Here is a 20,782-nt window from a genome sequence, read left to right on the forward strand (position 1 = left end):
GGTCTTATTTTGATTATTTTGTCTAATTCTTTTCATTTGCATTACCAATGAATCAGCAAGGTTTTTCCTCAACTGTGATTCATACTTAATCTTAATCCAGTCATCTTTTCAAACTATATATAATCATTGATTGCACTTTGATAAGTGATTTTCTTCAAATAAAAAAAAGCAAATTTCCAAAATAGATACAGTGGGTCTCAGACACCGCAGTGCTCTGTACCTCTGTTGAAAATTGTTCCTGTTTGAACAACTCCAGGAAGAACACCAGGCTTCTCTCATTAAGACCAAATATTGGATTTTAAGGGTGATAAATGTCCACTGCAGACCCACAGAGGTCATTGCAGCGTTTGCAGCAAGTGAGCATCTGTTATATTTGAAAGGAATTGGGCCTGGAAATTGGTTTCACATGAACTGAATGGCTGGTCAGGATGAATTCTCCTTTCTAAGTCAGACTAGTCATGCTCAGATGTTTTGGATTTTGTTATTTCAAAAATAATATCTAAATCTATGAATGTGGAAGGATATTGTTTTTAAATCTCCGAAAGCAGTCTCCACTGTACTCATGTTCTCCGCACAGATCTGATGTAGATATTTATGCAATAGTATTAATGTTACAGATGCTGATCCCACTATTGAACTGCATCAATGGGGAATTGCTGCTATAGAGGTGAAATACAAAAACACAATGTTCAAGGAGGGTGGCACAAATAGACAAAAAAAAGAAAAGTCATCACAAACATGTGAATGAAGGAAGATGCCACCATTTTCTCTATCATTCAACAATTTAAGAGTCCAACAGTACCATATTACTGTTGCAGTGAACAGAACCACCATTTTGAAGAGCATGAAGAACAGACTTCTCTCAAACAGCAGTGTCTGTGTGTGTGCATACATTGTGTGTGTGTGTGTGTGTGTGTGTGTGTGTGTGTGCGTGTGTGCGTGTGTGCGTGTGTTGGGGAGGGGATATTTTCGCCATGACTTATTAATGACTTTGTATAATATTTTGCATGTTCTTAAAACTAAGTTCTTCTCACTTTCTCTTTCAGCCAAAGGCACCGAACTCAGACTGGAGATATTCAGCCTCCCTGAGAGCAGGAGGAATAATGCAGAGGTAAGCATTCAATTTTTCTTGCTTTTATCTTTATTCCCAAATGATCGGTCAAGTACACTTGGTAGATAACTTGTCTGGATGACTCTACAAGATCATTTTCTATCCTTCACTTCCCAAAGGCAATCATTTTTTAATGACATGTTTGGGCACAGACGCTTTCTTTTGAAAAGCAAAACAAAAAAAAACAACAACTTTTAGTTATGTGCCCTTTATAGAAACATCCTTTTCTGACCCTCCAAAAAGTATTATCCAATAGAGGGTAGTCTTAACTGTCTAACCTGCAAAATATATGCATGTAGTAATGCATATTTGCACTGGAAATAAAAAGCAATTTAAGGCATTTAGGCTCCTAAAATGCTCATTTTATCCATGATAAAATCATGATTGATTTTATGATCAATCATGTTGTTGATTGGCAGTTTTGGCAGCTCTAAATGAAAAGAGCCGGGATTATCAAAAGCGCAATGATTCATTTTAATTGCACATGTTGAACTAATTAATGCATGCAATCATCATAAAATCTAAATGGATATAATTTATTGCACCTCTTCATTAAGGATACGAGATGGCTTGCAGTTTTTTTTCTTAACCGATTTTCTCACACTCTATCTCTATCTCTGTGTCTGTCTCTCTTTTTCAATCACACACACACACACTTACAGTAATATCTTTTATTATTATTAACATATATTGTTTTATATTTTTTGAATGTTTCTATTTTTTTTAATAAAATTGCACTCAATGGAAGAGTAGCAGGGGATCAGAGATAAATAAAGATCAGGTATTCAGCTAGAAAGATGACACATGAGGTACATAACATCTGTGATGGGGGAAAAAAAAAAAGAAACGTTAAGGATTGCAGTACTCAAGTATGGGTATTTATTATACAGGGGGAACAGATACACACAACCAAACAGGGATCAATATTCAACATTTACATCAATAAGAGGGGGGGGAGATCATATTGTATTAAAAACATATAATGTGTATGAAATATGCTGCATGTCTTCATTAATACTAAATATGACTGCCAGTTGACAACCGGTGTCTATCAACCAGAATGATGTGATGCAGATACACCTCCATTTTGTATGCAGTGTCAGTATTCAAGCTTATAATTATTTCTGTAGGTGTAATTTAATGTCCATGTCAAATCAAGAGCAGGAAACCAGGCTATGCACGATGATTGTGACACAGATCTCCCAATAATTACATTACGGATTAATGAGAGTCCATGGACTTATTTGAAGCAGCTGATTATGTTAAATCTTTCTCGTGAGTCACTACTTCTGATGTATTTTTGTTGATTATCCCACTGTCCCAATTGCAAGCTTGGCTGAATTTTCATGTATTTATGTGAAAAATTAATCAAATCTTTTATAAAAGCTTTTGGATATCACACCAAGCCACCATGGTGTTGACCTATTAAGTACGATTTAATCTCACAAATGCGGGGAAAAAAAAAAAAAAAAAAAGTGAGATTTATCTATCAAATGCAAATGATTTAGATGGTTGTAATGTGACGCTGACTTAATACCACATGTATTTGTTGAAAAATGATGAGGAAGCAGGTGAATACAGAAAATAAGAAATAATATTAGCAATCAGAAGGTGGATCGGCATAGTCTGGAAAGGGCAGCCACCATTTTAAAACAGTCTATGAACCTACTTCAATAGCAGAAAATGTATTGTTGAAAATGCACTGAACAGACAGGAATATTGCATATGTACAGATGAAGCATCAAACTTGAGGGCCACCAGTATAGAAATCGGCAGATTAAGATACTTATTTAACCTTCTGCTAACAACCAAAACAAGGCTGACATATTTTTTCTATATATTCTTGAAAGCAATACAACATCCAAACCACAGGAGCACCTATTTGAAAGGAAGAGTAAATTAAATAGTGTCATAGCTTACAAACTCTTATGAATGAAGCTTTTCGTTCTTCCAGAGATCTTCAACATATCCATTTATTATTTTTTCTTTCTGTGTGCAAAGACATTTGGAGTAATTAGGCAAATACCATGTTTCTATCATTTAAATTAATTGCCTCTGTAATGCTGGCTCTGCACTGACTTTCTATTAAGACTGATTGCTTTCACTTGCATTTTTTAAACAACATTGCTATTAACAGAGTTGATAAATATAATTTAAAGATAAGTCAGTTGTGTGTGCTGTTTGGGTATTTAGATTTTTTTGTTTTTTACTTTGGCTTCGCATCTGGGTAGTGGTTTTCGATCAGTGGGGTGGGAAATGGGATTGAGGAGTTATCTGTTAAAAAAAATGCACAGAATGTCTGGAAAGCTTGGAGACTGAAATCCCAACTTGAAAGTTTTATATCTCAGATTGTGCCTTATGCAACCACATTGGCAACTGCCAATATTCAAACCTGTTATAATGAGTTGTACGAAAAATGGATTAGAATCTTGTAGGATCTTCCTTTTCAGAATCACATTGCGGTGAGTGTGATTCACACACCATTCTATCTTTTGATCTCCAACCGCATTAAACCATCTGGTACATTTTTAAAGGCCAAATACACAAGCCCTACCATAAATCCTCGATTCAGGAGGATTATAATAATAATTCTTGATTTAAAAATAAAAGTGGTGAGCAAAATATTAGGAACCGCTGAACGCTGTCAATGTGCTGAATGTCAACAAATGAACACCTTTATCTGATTTATTTTTTGCTGTGTGTTTTCTAGCTCTGTGCATATGGAGGAGTCTTCAGTAATGCAGGGAGCCCAAGGGGTCCTGGTTCAGAACTGGCCCACTGCATCCAGCGCTGCTGGTAAGAATAACTCTGTTCATTCTCATCAAATCAACATCAATTTCGACAGTGCTGCTTGCAAATTAAAAGCGAAATGGTGCTGAGATATGTGTGAAAACTCCCTGTAACTTGTTAACAGACACAGATGCCATTCAAATTCCACTGAATAAAATGCTTGAGCATTTTTAAATATAAAAAATATATATATATATCAGAAGACTGCACAGCTCTCTCATGCCACTTTCCTTCACAGGAGGGAGGAAATGACATGTGCTGGGTAGGTGTAGATGGATATCATTGGTCTCTTTTGTAGTAAAACACTACAGGGAATGGAGAGGGAGAGATAATGTTTGATTCAAATGTCAGCAGGATGTTAATGGAGGTGTGAGTCCCTGAGCCATACAAGTGGACATTGTATACAACAATTCATTCTGTTGCTTTTTTCAGTTCACAAATATGCAGACTAAGACAAGTTGTGTGTTAGTTGTGCCTGTTGTTTATCGGGGCATTACATGCTTTCCTCCAGGTATATTCGAAACATGTGTTAAATAGATCTTACATCCAATTCACTGTGATGTTGTTTTATACATCCTAAATTGGAAATAGCTTTCATATTTTTGCATTTCTAAAAACATGAACACACCATTACAACCCTGATTTTTGAGAAACCATGCAATGCAGACAGTTTTTTTGTTTATTGCAACTCTCATTTGATGATTATGTTCAGAACTTGACATTCCGTAGCACATTTTTTGTTGACTGAACCAAGTGCACAATTGCAAAAACAATGACCAACCAGAGACAAATGAAGGCATGGACATCAGTGCATTTATGTAATGTTATATATATAATTAAGAATGTAATGATGGTCTGGCAGTTGACTAGATAGCTATGGAAATTGCTCCCACACTATCTACCTTCTCTTTTTGTCCACGCATTGGCACATAGCCTCCTCTGTTCAGCCATCGATCTCTTGCTTGGCTGAAGACTTACATCCTGAATGCACTTCAAAACATCAGAGAAAGAAAGACAAATAGAAAAGTAGAACAGGCAGTCGAGACATCATCAGCCTGGGTCAGTGGTAACAAGATTAGCTTGTGAGGATTTGAGGTCCACTAGTTAAGCTGTGGTAGTTCAAAAAGAAAACACATCGTGGACACACTAACCTATTTGCATTTGATAGTTGGTTAGGAATGAAAACAGCAGGCTCATGCCAAATAGAGGTAGATGTGCAATGAAAAAGAATGATGGGTTGAGAAAAAGCTGGTTTCAGTGGCAATACTTAAGGACAAAAGTTGGATAGTTTTGCTTCTGACTTTCAGAAAAAGAAAAATCTAAATTTTTTCCCCCTTTTACATCACTTGAAATAGTGAAAATCTAAATTTTTCCCCCTTTTACATCACGTAAAAATTGATATCAATTCAGTGTGACTTGTCACATCACTGTGACTCATAGGAAATGCTATTTTATATCCTATCTATCCTTTCTCCTCCCCTTTGATCAAATATACAGGGAAATGTTTTAGAGTTTGAACATTTAAATAAATACATATTTATGTCAGCACGTATTGTTTTGTGTGCATTTGGGCCTGGATGTGTTTCTGATTGTGTTTTGCCAGCCTGCTTTGTCTGCTCCCTCTGCTGTGACAGATGGAGTGCAGCCCACACCCAGCTTAATATACCCACGTTAATGAAATCAGGGTTTTGCTTGCTGTCTGATGCTCTCTCTATGTCTTATTCCTGCATTTTTTGTTGTATCTTCTCCTGTTTTCTATTTCTCAACCCAAATCCCAGTCAGGGTTGAAGGGATGCAAGCATTCCTTTCAAAGATGAGCAGAGGTTGAAAAATTAGACTGTTCAACTGAGGGTACGATTAACAGGAAGGTTGATACATAACGTGCACGAATTGTTAAGGAGGGCATGAAGAATGGATAGTTTTGAATCACTGACTGGAAAAATGTCTGCAGAAAAACGGAGTGGATCGCATGAGACTGCTGTTTCTGGGCGAGTTTTGTGTAAAGAGAGAGAGAGAGAAGTAGAGAGAGAGAGAGAAGGAGAGAGAGGAAGATAGAAAGATAGCGAGCTTGCAGCATTATTCTCAAACAGCCATGTCACCATGGCTCCTACCAATGTCCCACTGCTTCACAGGAGGACGTTGTTTCCATGGAAACCACTCACGGCCCCTAAAACTGACGGAGGAGCGAGAAAGGGAGAAAACTGTCACATAGATAAGAGGGAAAGCATGTGGTATGGGACAATACTGAAGGTACCAAGGAAGGATGAAGATGCAGGGATTAGGCTTTAGGTCAAAGGGTGAAAGGATGACTATTGGAACTGCATGTGGAAAAGCAAAAATGAACTTGGCCAAGTAATATAATTAAGAGAGGGTATTTATTTTGAGAAAATCACAGTAGATGTTATAAGATTTAAAGGAGGCAAGAGAGCAGATGACGTGGATAACAGTGTAAGAGTGAGCAGAGGTAAATTGCAGTTGTTGATGCAGGTTGACAGTATCATTTTTACACTTACACAAACACACAAATACACAGCCTCTTTCTTTTGTAAATCCTATTCTTAACCTAATTTAAATGATTTGTTTAATTGTCATAGTATTTTACTTACCTACCCTGTTTTTCTTCCCACTTCCCCCAGCCCTGTATCCCTCTCTCAATATAGTGCACAATTTATCACTTATAGTCATCTTAATGGCATGAATATTCTAACATTTAAAAATACACACACACACACACACACACAGACGCACACGAAAAAAGCACCCATCCTCAAACATTTATGTCTATTTATATTATGGTAAGCCAAGTCACTTGGGATAACTTGTGTCCACCATCTGCCAAATGATCCTGGAGGGAACACAAAGCAAGGTGCTCAACCTGGCATAAAACTCAAATAGATACACACACAATTGCACTCTAACAGAATTGCAGTTAAAATTATACAGTCCATTCTTAGCATTGAGTTTTAACCCATTTTTCCTTGATTTTTTTTACTATTTTTGATTGCACTCATTATTGGATACATGGTAATTTATGCAGATGCCCTAATGTATTCTGTCATCTGTAAACAGGTGCAAAAAATGGAAATAAAAACATATGATTACAAACTGTTCTCTAAATAGACAGTAAATTGAATTATTGCATTTGTACATAAATTTACATTGAGTCATAAATGAAAACGCAGGAGCTGTATCTTAAAAGGGTGTGGTCCTTTTCCCACCGTTTTCCATCACGGTTGTTGCACATTTTGAACACTGCAGTGTAATGTAAAACAGGACTGCTCCTTCAGGATATTTCAAGTCAATATTTTCACCTTTTTCCTCCCAGCTTTTTGTCGGTGAGCATCGTGTTTCCCATCCGCATCCTTACTCTTCCTTACCCATCTTCCTCCTCCTCCTCTTCTCCTCCTCCTCATTACATAACACTGCATTGCGCTTCCACCAAATTGGCCGATGGTAAGGCAACAGGGGATGAATCGAAAAGACTTGACAAAATGGAACAAAGATGGATTCCAAAATCTTGAGTGATGCAGTATAGAGACATTAACGTGTAATGATGCCGGACTTAATTACTTGAGAAATCAGTTCGGGGGCCATGTAGAGGAAAATAACAGACTGTCGTGTGAATATACTGTATTGTATGTGCCAACTAAAGGCACTACAATCATCATTGATTAAACAATGAAACCGTGCTTGTCTCAAATGAGCATGGATGGTAACATTGATGGAATTGCTTTTTAATCATCAAAGCTATCACATTAATGTCACCATTAATATTGAAGGGCATGACTGAGACTTTTCTCAATAACTGGGAGGGACTGATGTGAGCTGGCTGAGTTTTCATGCTAGATTACACCAAAGGTCAGGGAAGATGAATGGCAGGGAAAAGAAAGGGGGGTGGATGGGCAGTAGGAGCGGAGAGGTTTGCTCTGCAACAGCAATCCACATGTCAGACACGTGCAGTACCTTTGCAGAAGTCAGTGTTTTGTTTTGTTTTTTGCAACCCCATCAGGGATATGAGTGGAACAGGAGAGTAAAAAGCAAATAAAGAAAAAAAGACAGATGAGTGGTGGTACATTGGTGCTGTAATTAGAGCCTCCACCTGACAGCAAGAAGTTTTGATTCTGACTCAGGGCCTTTCTAGGTAGAGCCTCCATGTTCTCCTCAAGTCCGCAGTCCATGCAAGATGAGTGAGTGAATGGCTTTATGCTCTGTGATCCACTGGCGACTGGTCCGTGGTGTAACCTGCACATCGGCCAATAAAAGCTGGCATTGGTGTCTCAAGTTCACACTTGAGGTTCATCAGTCAAATTTTAAGAGGACCAGACCAGACAATTAAGAGAAAATAAATCTCTGAACATAGTTTTCTGTGTTTTTCATTAGCTGTCCTTTTTAGATTAAGGAGTTACTTTTTTCTGACTAGAAGAGTCCAATAGGGACTACAAAAGTAAAGACTTGGGGCTGATAAACAAATGTGACTTGCTGTCTTTGAATCTGCAATAGTGAGGGAACACTGACTGGATGGAGGCTGTTTCATTGTAATTTTAACAGCCTCTGTCAATTCTGCACCCCTCTTGATGTTCCTTTAGGTGTGTTGTCACAGTAAATTGAAACATTTGAAGGGATTAGGAACAACTGAAACTCACTGATTCCAGTCTCAATGTTCTCCTGTGTGCCCAATACTAGAGTACATATTCATATCAAAGGGACTTGGACATTAAAACTGATTATACTATCATTATTATTATTACGGTAATAAATATTATCCAGTGCCTTATTTATAGATTATCATTGTCCTAATGAAGTTGAAAATACCATCCACGTCCATTAATGCTATATGGACTGATTAGCACTGTATCTGAGGTTCTTCCCATGGTACTTCAATAAAGGTGCCAAGGATATCCAACCCCTGCTATTTTGGGCTAAATTACACAAATGCTGCAAGTACACACTTTCATTTTCACAAATAGTTGGATAACAGAGAAATTATTAGGTTGAGTGGTATTATCTGCCATGGGTATCACATGAGGTCGAGCCATCACTTCCGGACTCGGTTCTTCTCATTTTGAAGATATTCTGCTCAGATAATCGTTTTTTGGAAAGATGGTGGGAAAGGAATCATTGCATCAAAAGGAATATCATCAGTCACAAGCAGCACATGGATCTTTTTTGTGACTTCTTTTGATTTCTCTTCAATGCAAGAAAAATATGTTTTCTTGTCAGACCTGGACTTGTAGCCATACATTAAGTATACTCTATTCTGACACCAGGACAGAGTCTTTTTTTCCATTGCCTCTCTAAATGAACCTCCCATTGAGCTCAGTGACTTCTCAACTTTCTGTCGTATTTCATATCTGTTTTCCAAAATTAACCACTCCCTGTTATAATGTCAATGCACCATTTTGCAATGGCTGATGTGGGGATCACTGAGTTCTTTATACAATTATATTAAAACATAGTAGAGGGCTATAAATTTGTCCAATGCCTTTGATTTACTTTGTAGCTGCAAATTTTACAGTGAGCTTGCAAAAATTCCTCCTGCTTTTACAATCTGCAAATGACTGGACTTAGAAAATTGTAATGCTTGGTTGTGACTTGCCAAATATCAGCAAGCTTAGAAATCAAATTTCTATAAAATCTCCTTGGAAAGATTGCAACGTTAATACAGTCACAAACAAAATTACTTGAAATTAATGCTTAAGACTGGCTGCGGATAACACGTAGGATGTTACGAATTCCATAGAGTGTTTCAATGGGTTTATCAATCTGTAATATGTGGATGCAGACTGGAAAAAATAGCCTCTTCAATAACTCTCAGCGAATAACAATCCATCAAATATCTCCTCTTGTTTATTTCAGATGGGGAAGGGGGAGAGGTGTCTCCTCCAATGGGCGCTGGTGTAGACAGCAACAGCTGGCATTTTCGCTACGGCCCTGGTGGTCCCGGTGCCCCCCCGCAGCACCTGAAGCCTGGTGAGGTTCCTCCAGAAGCTTTCATTATCCCTGGCTCCCCTGCCATAATATCCATCAGACAAAACCAGGGAGGAGAGGATGACAAGAGTGATTTTATCACCTTCGGAAAGAAGGAGGAGGCCAAAAAGAAGAAAAAGAAGAAGAAGGAAAAGAAAGACAAGAAGGATAAGGGAAAGGATGATGGAGATGAGTAAAGAAGCAGACACAGAAAGTGAAATTAGCAAAGGAAAAAGGGTGTTGCTAAAACAGAGGTACCAACTAAGTCCACAGCGCAAAAAGCAAGAAAATGTTTTGTTTTGTTTTGTTTTTTTTCGATTAAGTACTTTCACAGAGAAAAATGTTTTATTGTGAACCTGGCCTTACCAAGATTTACATTACCTTTAGTCTCATTGAGGTAAATTATTGATCTTGCCTTTATAACACAAAGAGAAAATAAATAGAAAAAAAAGATTATTTTTTTCTCCATGCCCCGATGTGCCTAGATACCCTTTGGCAACTTGTCCGTCATTTTTTGAAGAAAAAAAAAAAGGATCACTCTTTGCCCTCATCTAAATTCCTTTTCCTTAAACTCAAGTGGAATGTTGGCACCTCTGTCTTACCCCCTTCCCACCTATGATGTGTAATCCCTTCTCTGTCAGAGAAGTCTACTACTTTTACAAGACAAACAAAAAGCTCTGTGCCAGCCAGCCATGGAAAATAGGAAAGACAAGAAGATGACGCCAGGCGCTGGACACATATAACTTGTAAATAGCACAGGAGAGAGTCACTGAGACTAAGGTTAACAGAACACTGTTGCAAATTCCTAACTACCAACAGTGTTGCCTGCATTCTTAATGAAACCACATGTACACACACACACACACGCATGCTCACATATTCAAACATGCAAACTCACATATATACACTCACCATGTGGACACAGAGAGCACCTGAGATCTGGAGAGATATCAATGAGAAGAGAAAATCAACTGACATTGAACAAATGTGCTGAAAACTAGACACTGCAAGCTTTTTTGCCCTGCACAGTCTCACCATTGTGGTGCACGTGTGTGCATCAACTCTCTCAGGATGGAAGTAGCATCCTTTGCTATCACTCTATATTTGCTCACTGCTCTTCACGGACAAAGAGAGCTACAATTGCAGGCAGAATCCCATCTAATGAATGCAGAATGCATAGGGAAGATGGGGAGATGGGAACATTACTCATACTCTCTGGAGGATCAGGAAAACAAGAGTCCAGCTGAGCTGGCTTGTGATTTTTCTTGTGAGTGGACTTTGATGACAGAATATTAGGGATTTTGATAACACTCTCTCAAACCCCTGCTGCAGCAAAAGCTTGATGCTTTCTGCTTTGAATGTTTGGTAGCAACCAGTCCTTACCTTATACCTTCAGTTTACAATTGCTCACCCGATGTATTTGCCCCAAACTTGCCCTAGTCCGTCCTCTCCTTCCACAACCACATTTTTCCAAAAGGTCTCCTTTCCCAGTGACTGCCTCTTCATGTGATGTTAAAGTTTTCCAACTTTTTTTTTTCTTTAGTTACTAAGGAGATTCATGAATATATGCTTTGTCACTTTTCATTTTTTCCTCATAGCTTTAACTGCTTTTTGCATGTCATGCTTACCTACCATCTTCCCTCAGATAGTGCTCCCTAACCCAGCTCCGACCCCCCAACTCAGGATCCATCCTGGGAACGGCCTGCTCTGTCTGAACATTGTGGTGTGCTGAGAACAGCATGGAGTAATGTGGACGAGGCCAGGGGAAGCCCAGTCCAGGGTGTACACCCTGAACTCTTGTCAGATGTCTCAAAGTGCAAAACGGTTCAGTGCTTTTAACCTGTGAATACTACAATACTCTGTTTATTTCCTGTCTGTAGCCACTGATAAGAGGGGATCAGGTAGGAGGAATCTTAAGTACAGGGGTGGAGAACACGCATAATCTCAGAAGACCAGGTGCCATAGACTGGCCCTTCCACTCCATGTGCAAGAGGAGAATACTCATTTTTAGGATCGCAAATTCATATATTGGCTTTTATGTATGCTGTAAATGCAGTGTAGACTTTTGGTCTCTACACTAACAATTGAATCGACTAAAATATGCGCACCTTGGGATTGCCTTCCAACAGTTATATTCCACAACTTGTCTCCTGAGAGGAGTCATATGCAGACATAAAAATGGGCAGAGACATAGTTTGAATCCTGCTTCTGCTGGTTGCCCTCCCCTGGCTGTAACTTGTTGCCATATCCCCAAAGTTTTGCGGCTCAGTAAGATGTCACTCCATTAAGTGGCTGCTGCATGTCCTGCTCTACGGAAACACATACTATATAGAGAAATATATATATATAAATAGATAGATTGCTATGATTTTATTCTTTTGTATTATCGTTTCCTCCATTGCTCACAGGAGATATTTGTATGTACTTCTGTCTATGCCAGACATCCATGTACTGCAGTCTTCACTCTCCACAGATGTTGTATGGCATTCACTGAACCTCTTTAGATATTTGTAAATGCTATTGTGTGATAACTTTCAATGCAAGTTTATTTTATTATTACCTTTTCTTTTCTTTTTTTGGAAAATATGATTTATGCTTTTGGGAACAAGTAAAAACAAAACAAAACAAACAAAAAAAAAATGTCTGTCCAACTTTGACATGACAGCCTAACTAACACTGTAATATTGTAACTGAACTCTGAACTCTATATGATCCTACGATGAGCTATCACTTCCCTTTCACTCGTTAAAAAAAGAAAATGGATGAAAAAATAACCCAGTGTAAAAAGGTGTATGTAGTGTATGCTTGTGTTTAGTGAGCATTCATGCTGTCATTTTTTCCAATGTATAATGGTAAACTATGGTGGCAATGAGCTGTCCTAATTGGACCAGCTCAGATATGTTGTAAACCTCTTTTTGTACACCCACTCATCAACTGTGACGGTGAAGTAGTGAATCTCATTTATTCCATTTACTTTCCGACTTGATTTTTTTAAAATTTCATCTAAATGGATACAATGGTAATGTGCTTTCTTTATAAATCACCAATAAAGTTTTCTTTCTTAAAAATGATTGATGAAATTGATTTATTTATTGTGTGTGTGTGTGTGTGTGTGTGTGTGCGTGTGCGTGTGCGTGTGTGTTTGTGTGTAAAAGAGAGGGTTAAAGAGAGAAGGTTGGTTTTATTTCACTGTGTTTTTAAAGATATCATTAAGTGGGATTTATTGTTTTTTTTTTATTTTATACTGAGTGACAGTATATGTATGCAATACTAATCAAACCGTAAAATGTAATTTGGTGTAGGTAATCTACTTTGTCTTTTTAATTTGGCAAACATGAGTTTTCCTAGATTTTTCACAAAAAATCAATACATATGAAGTTACAGTCTTATGTAGAAATCAGTTTCAAAAATTCTATTTCCTTACATTCAAAATCCCAATTTTTTTTGGAAAATTACTCAGACTCAAACAGTGATACACGCTGCGGGGTGGGAATCTAATTAACCTGCCATGTTGAAGCCATATCCACAGATGGTCAAAATAGCCCATTTAAAAAGATTGAGTCCAGTATAGTTTAATTGTATAGATTTTTGATTCAATTTTATTTTGGTTCATCACTTTAAGAAAGAGGAAAAAACAGATATCCTGGCTTTGATACAGGTGCAGAACATGAAGCAGACATTCACATTTTTTTTTTTTTCTTATTTTAATCAACCAAGATTTCACCAGGTAAGTCAAATGAGAACCACTGTTCATTTATGAACAACCTGGGCCAAAGGCAATAAGGAATGAATTAATCAAGTTTACACAATTTTCTATCACAGACACATGTAAAATCATATTATGAAAAGTATACAGATTCTGATGGCAATGCAAAGTAAAACAATGATATGTGCTGCATCACAGAGATTCTTAACTGACAAGGCAGAAATTATGAGATATTTGAAGGGAAACATATACAAGTAGGAGATGAAGCAAAACCTCAATGCAAAAGGGAACGTGTTTCAAAATAAAACATGCTAGGGGTATATACTCAATTGAAGGATAAGTCTAGAAAAAAAAATAGGAAACACATCCCAGGTAAGTCTGCATTGAAATACTAATATTCTTAGCCCACAAGCGGAAAACTGAATACCAGATTTAACTGGCTAAACTGTAACCCAGTTGCTTCGGTGTGAATCTGATAAGATGAGCCCCTCCAAATAGTCATATTTATATCCTAAACGATACTTCATATCCCTCTACACATTTGTGATGTCCTTTATGTAAAGATGGTCGGTCTTTATTTGTACGTACTGGTTTTAGTTGGACCATGCCTCTTTCATGTTTCCCTCCATCTATCTGGTAAGATCTGCAGGTTAAGCTTGTTCTCTTTATGGATGTGGCTTCATTATTGTTGAATATACCTCCCTCTGCCATTTGTGCTCCATGTCTTGGCTATCCATGCTTTCTGACACTGATGATCATTTGAGTGAGAACAAGATTAATGAAGTCTTCTCCTGCAGATTTGGATTTTGTCTTTAGAGAGGGAAAACAAGAATCGAAGAGATCAATCTTTCACGGTTTTGTTTTAGATTTATTTGTTCATTTGTTTATTTATCTATTCATTTCACATCATATCGCTCTTCAGATTAACCCGGAAACAGACACATGTGGTATGGTTACTGATTTTAGGGGGGTGGGGTAGGGGTCTCCATAGCAACAGACATTTATAGTTGGCAAACACCAGAGGGACGAACCACGGGGCGCCCCAGATGGGACCGGGGTTGTGTCCTTTCATATGCTGCAGGCATAGCACAGCGGACTGGCACAGCTCTTTTCATGATGCGGTGTTAGAAATAACCAAATAACGTTGAAGTAAACAAAACAACAAACACCCATGTACATAATAACAGATGTTCAATATTAAGAAAAAAATGAGTTTTAAAGGTTGTTCAGATAAATAGGAATATATAATGTGGATGTGTAACCAGGAGCTCGGAATTATTTAGAATGATTTAAACTATTTATTTTGCCCAAAGTATTCCGTACAAATAAATCATTCAAGACTTTTATTGTCATAACACAGAGTGCAACGAAACGTACAGATAGTAGCTCAGTTCAGTGAAATCAAAAACAGTCAGACACAACCTTAGAAAGCAGGACACAGCACAACAATACAATGATAGCAGCATCTCTGGGTTAGAGATATATGACAGAAAAAAATCAATTTATTCCAGAAGAATAAATAGATAAATATGTAGAAAGAAAAAGTAAAGAAGTAAAAGGTGGGAAAAAAAGACTTTATTGCTGTGTACTGTATGGGTGGTTTAGGTGTTCAGGGTTGTGCCGAATTTATTGCAGTGACCTCTCTGGGATATAAAAAAAACTGTATAATATTACAAATACACCTGGAAATAGTGGGGCTGCACATATGAGGGAAAGACTAATACGTGAGCTGCCAGCCATCCACCCCCAATAGAGTGTGTCTATTGTCGTGTTTTTCTTTGTCCACACATCTTTGAGGGGATGAGATACACCGCCTTCCTTCGCTTCTCAGCTGAAAAGGGGTGGCGACTGAAAAACAATGACATTGGACTTTAAATTCCGTGATGAAGCCTATACGACGTATTGCGTCCCCTGATACGTAACTGCTGTCATGTCAATGCTCACAATTAATGCTAAATAATGACTCGATTACAAGAGAGTTGGATGTTTAGAGGATAAAGTATTCCTATTTCAATGCATCCGCCCGAGTATGATGAGGCTGACTTATATTTGACCTGCTCTGGCTCAACCAACAGCAGTGGTGAGTCAAAGGCGCCATCTCATGGTTGTTTGAAAGCAGCACATTTGGACAGTGAATAACCCCAAAATAATAGAAAACTGAATATGTATTCAAATGCATTGATTCTTGTCAAAAAAATTAAAAAAAAATAAATACACGACATAATTAATAATAAAAAAACAGCAATTAAGTGGCATCCCATTTGTAAGACAGCAAATCCCAACAGTTCGTAGTATTTGGCTTACAAAAAAATTCATAAAAAAAAAAAAATAGATGTCACCCATAACAACATCATAGCATCAGCATTCGGCCAAATGTAATATGACAAAATGAAAAAAATTTTGATACAATAAAAAAGTTACATTAAAGCATGCCACATGAGGAAAATAACAAGCCAAAAAGTATGGTATAATGACCGTAAACCTAAATTATGAACTCCGTTTATTCCCTTGACATGTCTAAGCTTGCCAAACTGAGCATGTCTGAGTCAAACAGCAAATCCTACATATTTACAATGACACATTCTGGAATTTATATGAACGTGACTTAAGCGTTTCACAAAATGTCTTAAATATAAACCTTACACTTTGCTAATAACTGACCAAATAACTTTGTTATTTAATGTAAAATTATTCACATTCAATCTGGGGTTGTATATTTGAGTTGAGAAGATGGAACTTTATTCAAGTTACTTGTCAGTTACTAATGTTTACTCTGTACAGTATTTTTTTTATGTCAAGAAAGGCGCCTTCAAATAAAATGCATTATTACCATTACTATTATTAGATGTATGTACAAAATGAGAGAGGATATGAAATTGGTTGGTGTGAGAGAGGAGGATACAGAGAATAGGGTTTCGATGGAGATGGTTAATTTGCTGTTGTGACACCTGAAGGGAAAAGCCAATAGGAAAAAGATTATTATTATAATTATTATTATTGTTATTATTATAATTAGTAGTAGTAGTATCATTATTATTGTTATAACGAGTCACGAATGTTGGTGTTTATGTTGATGCTCGCTTTCTGTGTGATTTTGGCGTTACTGGGAATGATGTGGGTATGTTTTGGATTGGATTCTGTTTTTTTTCTGTTTTTTTTTTACCTGGAATTGAGGGGAATAGTAAGTTATATTGCAGGCTTGTGCGGCGGGGCTGTGGCCAACGACAGCTATTGCTCATTAAACATTATTGTTATGGATGTACTAAGAAAGGATATGACGTTAGTTGGTGTGAGAGAGGATGATACAGAGATAAGGTTAGATGGAGAAGTTATTATAACACAGAGTGCAACAGATTTTACTGATTATTATTATTATTAATAATTAACAATTCATTCGTTTTTAGGTAGCCTTATGGTCATGTGACACTGGTTGCTCACAGCACAGGATTCCTTATTTTGTCCTGTTAAACTGCATTCACGCAGCAAGCTCCTGCACAACATAGTTCTGCTGGCGGCACTTAAGGACAACATTCCTGAGGGACTGAAGTTTGCAAAGGTAACTAACCAGTTTGTTTTGCTGGCCTGGATGGAAAGCTAAGGCAAACTCCAGAAGTCAAGACAGTTAGTGTAACCTCTGTTTTTCCGACCATTATTTTGAGGTTATAACATTTAAAAACCTCAACTTAGTGATGTTTTGTATGTGTTAATCTATAGGCCATCAGGTGCTCGCTATTCTGTCCTGTAGCTCCAGCTACATTGTGAAACTACCTCCTCTTAATCATTGTGTTTATTTCTCTGTCTTCTTATTTCGTATCATACTATTGTGCACTCCTTACCTCACTTGTTACTAAGACACTTATAGTCTTATCACTGTTTACTAAGACACTTTATAGTTTTACTGAGACACTTTATAGTTTATAGTTTATCACTGAGACACTTTGTAGTTTATAGTTTATTTTTATTTCTAATTCTGCCTTTTCTTTTATTATTTATTACTGTTATATTTTCTGTAACTCTGGCACAGCAATTTCCTTCGGGATTAATAAAGTTGTTCTTATTCTTATTCTTATTCTTATTCTTATTCTTATTCTTATTCTTATTCTTATTCTTATTCTTATTCTTATTCTTATTCTTATTCTTATTCTTATTCTTATTCTACATTTAGGTTGGTCTACGCTGTGGCTCCTGCTTGCTGTGAATAACCTCTGTGACTAAGTCCTGTTGGTGTGTAGTGAACAGCCCTTGTGAGTTTGTTCCTGTTGCTGTGGAGTGAATAACGCTTGCCATTGTTATCTGGTTAAGTTTTGTGTGGAGTGAATTCCCCCCAAAAGGTTACTTGTTTATAGTTGGGGTGTAGGTGTAATACTTCCTATTTCCTCTGGGATGTTGCAGCCACAGCTGACTGTTTACACTTATTTTGCTTTCTTGTTAGGTTCTCCATCCTTGTCATCTCCATTGTTTTATGAACGCACAATTTTACCTGAATTAATACAACTGACTTATTTCTGCACATAAGCTTCCTTCCTTTCCTCATTCATTCTGTTGAATAACTCAACTTGTGTAGTACTCCCAGCGGCCTTTAGGTCAGTTAAATAATAATAATAATAATAATAATAATAATAATAATTGTTGACAATTATTATTATTATTGTTACTATTATTATTGTTATTAATGTATTTATTGATGCCTTTTTTTTTGAGCACAGGGGAGACGGAAGCTCGCGCTCGTAGGAGGCGGGGCTTACTCCAGTATGAAGAGGAATCGGGCGCTCGCGCACGTGTAACGCTAATTCGCTAATTTCTAGGCGCCATTTTGTTTGTGATTGCGAATCTCTTTTTAGCTAAATGCTGACGCAGTTTAAAAAGACGAAGAAAGCTCAACGGTCAATGGCGACGGCCTGCATTCAACGTCGAACTTCCATTCGGTAAGTTTATACATCGTGGTAAAGAAGACGACAGATAAGCCTCAGGGTCCTGTCAAGTACTTTGTGCGAGGGTACATGAGTCAACCGCCGTCATTCATGTTCGCTAATAAAACTACGTATAGTGCTTTTTTCTGTCAGTCGGGTAACGGTAGAAGCTAAGTCGTTGAAAAAACGGAATAACTCTTAAATGTCGGCAGTATTGTCTGGGTTATATGATTAAAAATTATATTTTAATTACAGCCTGTGTACGGTTGTGGGGAATTGCACTTTTCAAAGGTTCAGTAATTTTCCCACCTTAAATTTGCAAATTAGTCGGTGAAATTTTCGATAGCAAACGTAGAAGGGAGAAAGTTGTCGTTATGCGTGCGCGTATACAGGAAGTTAATTTGCAGTCAGATCACAATTTCACTTTGTTCATCACAATTTTGGATTTTAAAAAGTTCATAATCAACGAATTTCAGCCCTTCTCTCTTACTGTTGTTGTATACCCACTTTACTCAAAAAAAATCTGTCAGGAAACTATACATCTTCTTCTTCTTCTTTCGGCTTTTCCCGTTAGGGGTCGCCACAGCGAGTCAACTTTCTCCATCTAACCCTATTCTCTGTATCTTCCTCTCTCACACCAGCTACCTTCATATCCTCTCTCACTACGTCCATAAATCTTCTCTTTGGTCTTCCTCGAGACCTCTTGCCTGGCAGCTCCAATTCCAGCATCCGTCTACCAATATATTCACTATCTCTTCTCTGTACATGACCGAACCATCTCAGTCTGGCTTCTCTGACCTTCTCTCCAAAACATCGAACATGTGCCGTCCCTCTGATAGATTCATTCCTGATCCTATCCATCCTGGTCACTCCCAAAGAGAACCTCAACATCTTCATCTCTGCAACCTCTAGTTCTGCCTGCTGTCTTTTGGTCATTGTAACAGTTTCTAGTCCATACATCATCGCTGGTCTCACCACTGTCTTGTACACCTTTCCTTTTATTCTGGCCGATAGTCTTCTATCACATAGTACCCCTGACACTTTTCTCCACCCGTTCCAACCTGCTTGGACCCGTCTCTTCACCTCTTTTCCGCACTCTCCGTTGCTCTGGACTGTTGACCCTAAGTACCTGAAATCCTCCAGCTTCTTGATCTCCATTCCCTGTAGCCTCACCGCTCCACCCGAGTTCCTCTCGTTCACACACATATATTCTGTCTTGCTGCGACTAACTTTCATTCCTCTCCTTTCCAGAGCATACCTCCACCTCTCTAGATTTTCCTCTACCTGTTGTCTGCTCTCACTACAGATCACAATGTCATCCGCAAACATCATGGTCCATGGGGATTCCTGTCTAACCTCATCTGTCAGCCTGTCCATCACCATTGCGAACAAGAAGGGGCTCAGAGCTGATCCCTGATGGAGTCCCACCTCCACCTTGAACTTCTCTGTTACCCCTACAGCACACCGTACCAGTGTCTCACAGCTAGCATACATGTCCTGCACCAGTCTAACATACTTCTCTGCCACTCCAGACTTCCTCATACAATACCAGAGCTCCTCTCTTGGCACCCTGTCATATGCTTTTTCTAGGTCTACAAAAACGCAATGCAACTCCCTCTGGCCTTCTCTGTACTTTTCTATTAGCATTCTCAACGCAAATACTGCATCTGTAGTACTCTTCCTAGGCATGAAGCCATACTGCTGTTCACAAATGCTGACTTCTGCTCTCAGTCTAGTTTCCACTACTCTTTCCCATAACTTCATTGTATGGCTCATCAACTTTATCCCTCTGTAGTTGCCACAATTCTGCACATCCCCTTTATTCTTAAAAATAGGCACCATCACACTTTGTCTCCATTCTTCAGGCATCTTCTCACTCTCTAAGATACTGTTGAATAATCTAGTCAGAAAATCTACGGCTGCCTCTCCTAGACACTTCCACACCTCCACAGGTATATCATCAGGCCCAACTGCTTTTCCACTCTTCATCCTCTTCAATGCCTTCCTCACTTCACTTTTACTAATTTTTGCTACTTTGTGGTCTACAATAGTCACCTCTTCTACCCTTGCCTCTCTTTCATTTTCCACATTCATCAGTTCTTCAAAGTACTCTTTCCATCTTCCCATCACTCTTCTAGCATCTGTCAATACATTTCCCTCTCTGTCCTTTATCACCCGGACCTGTTGTACGTCCTTTCCATCTTTATCTCTCTGTTTCGCCAACCTGTATAGATCATTCTCACCCTCCTTACTATCCAACCGAGCATACAAGTCATCATAAGCCCTTTGTTTTTCCTT

The 20,782-nt window shown here is 38.1% G+C and overlaps 1 protein-coding gene across 13 annotated transcripts in view; it reads left to right on the forward strand.

Annotated features, from left to right (window-relative positions):
• Window positions 1–12,936, forward strand: part of LOC147227582 (protocadherin alpha-C2-like) — a 188,947-nt gene extending 176,011 nt beyond the window's left edge. For 10 of the 13 annotated variants that reach the window (XM_086157811.1, XM_086157804.1, XM_086157810.1 and 7 more), the window contains exons 2-4: window positions 1,047–1,111; window positions 3,822–3,907; window positions 9,758–12,936. In XM_086157811.1, coding sequence (XP_086013937.1) covers window positions 1,047–1,111; window positions 3,822–3,907; window positions 9,758–10,065 — 459 coding nt within the window. In that variant the 3' untranslated portion in view covers window positions 10,066–12,936. The remainder of the gene's footprint in view (window positions 1–1,046; window positions 1,112–3,821; window positions 3,908–9,757) is intronic. The other 3 variants (XM_086157814.1, XM_086157815.1, XM_086157813.1) reach the window with 1 other exon arrangement.
• Window positions 12,937–20,782: the final 7,846 nt, after the last annotated feature.

This window comes from Fistularia commersonii, chromosome 13 (genome assembly GCF_037954325.1).
Source record: "Fistularia commersonii isolate RoL2024-O1a breed Wild chromosome 13, RoL_Fcom_v1.0, whole genome shotgun sequence".
NCBI lineage: Eukaryota > Metazoa > Chordata > Actinopteri > Syngnathiformes > Fistulariidae > Fistularia > Fistularia commersonii.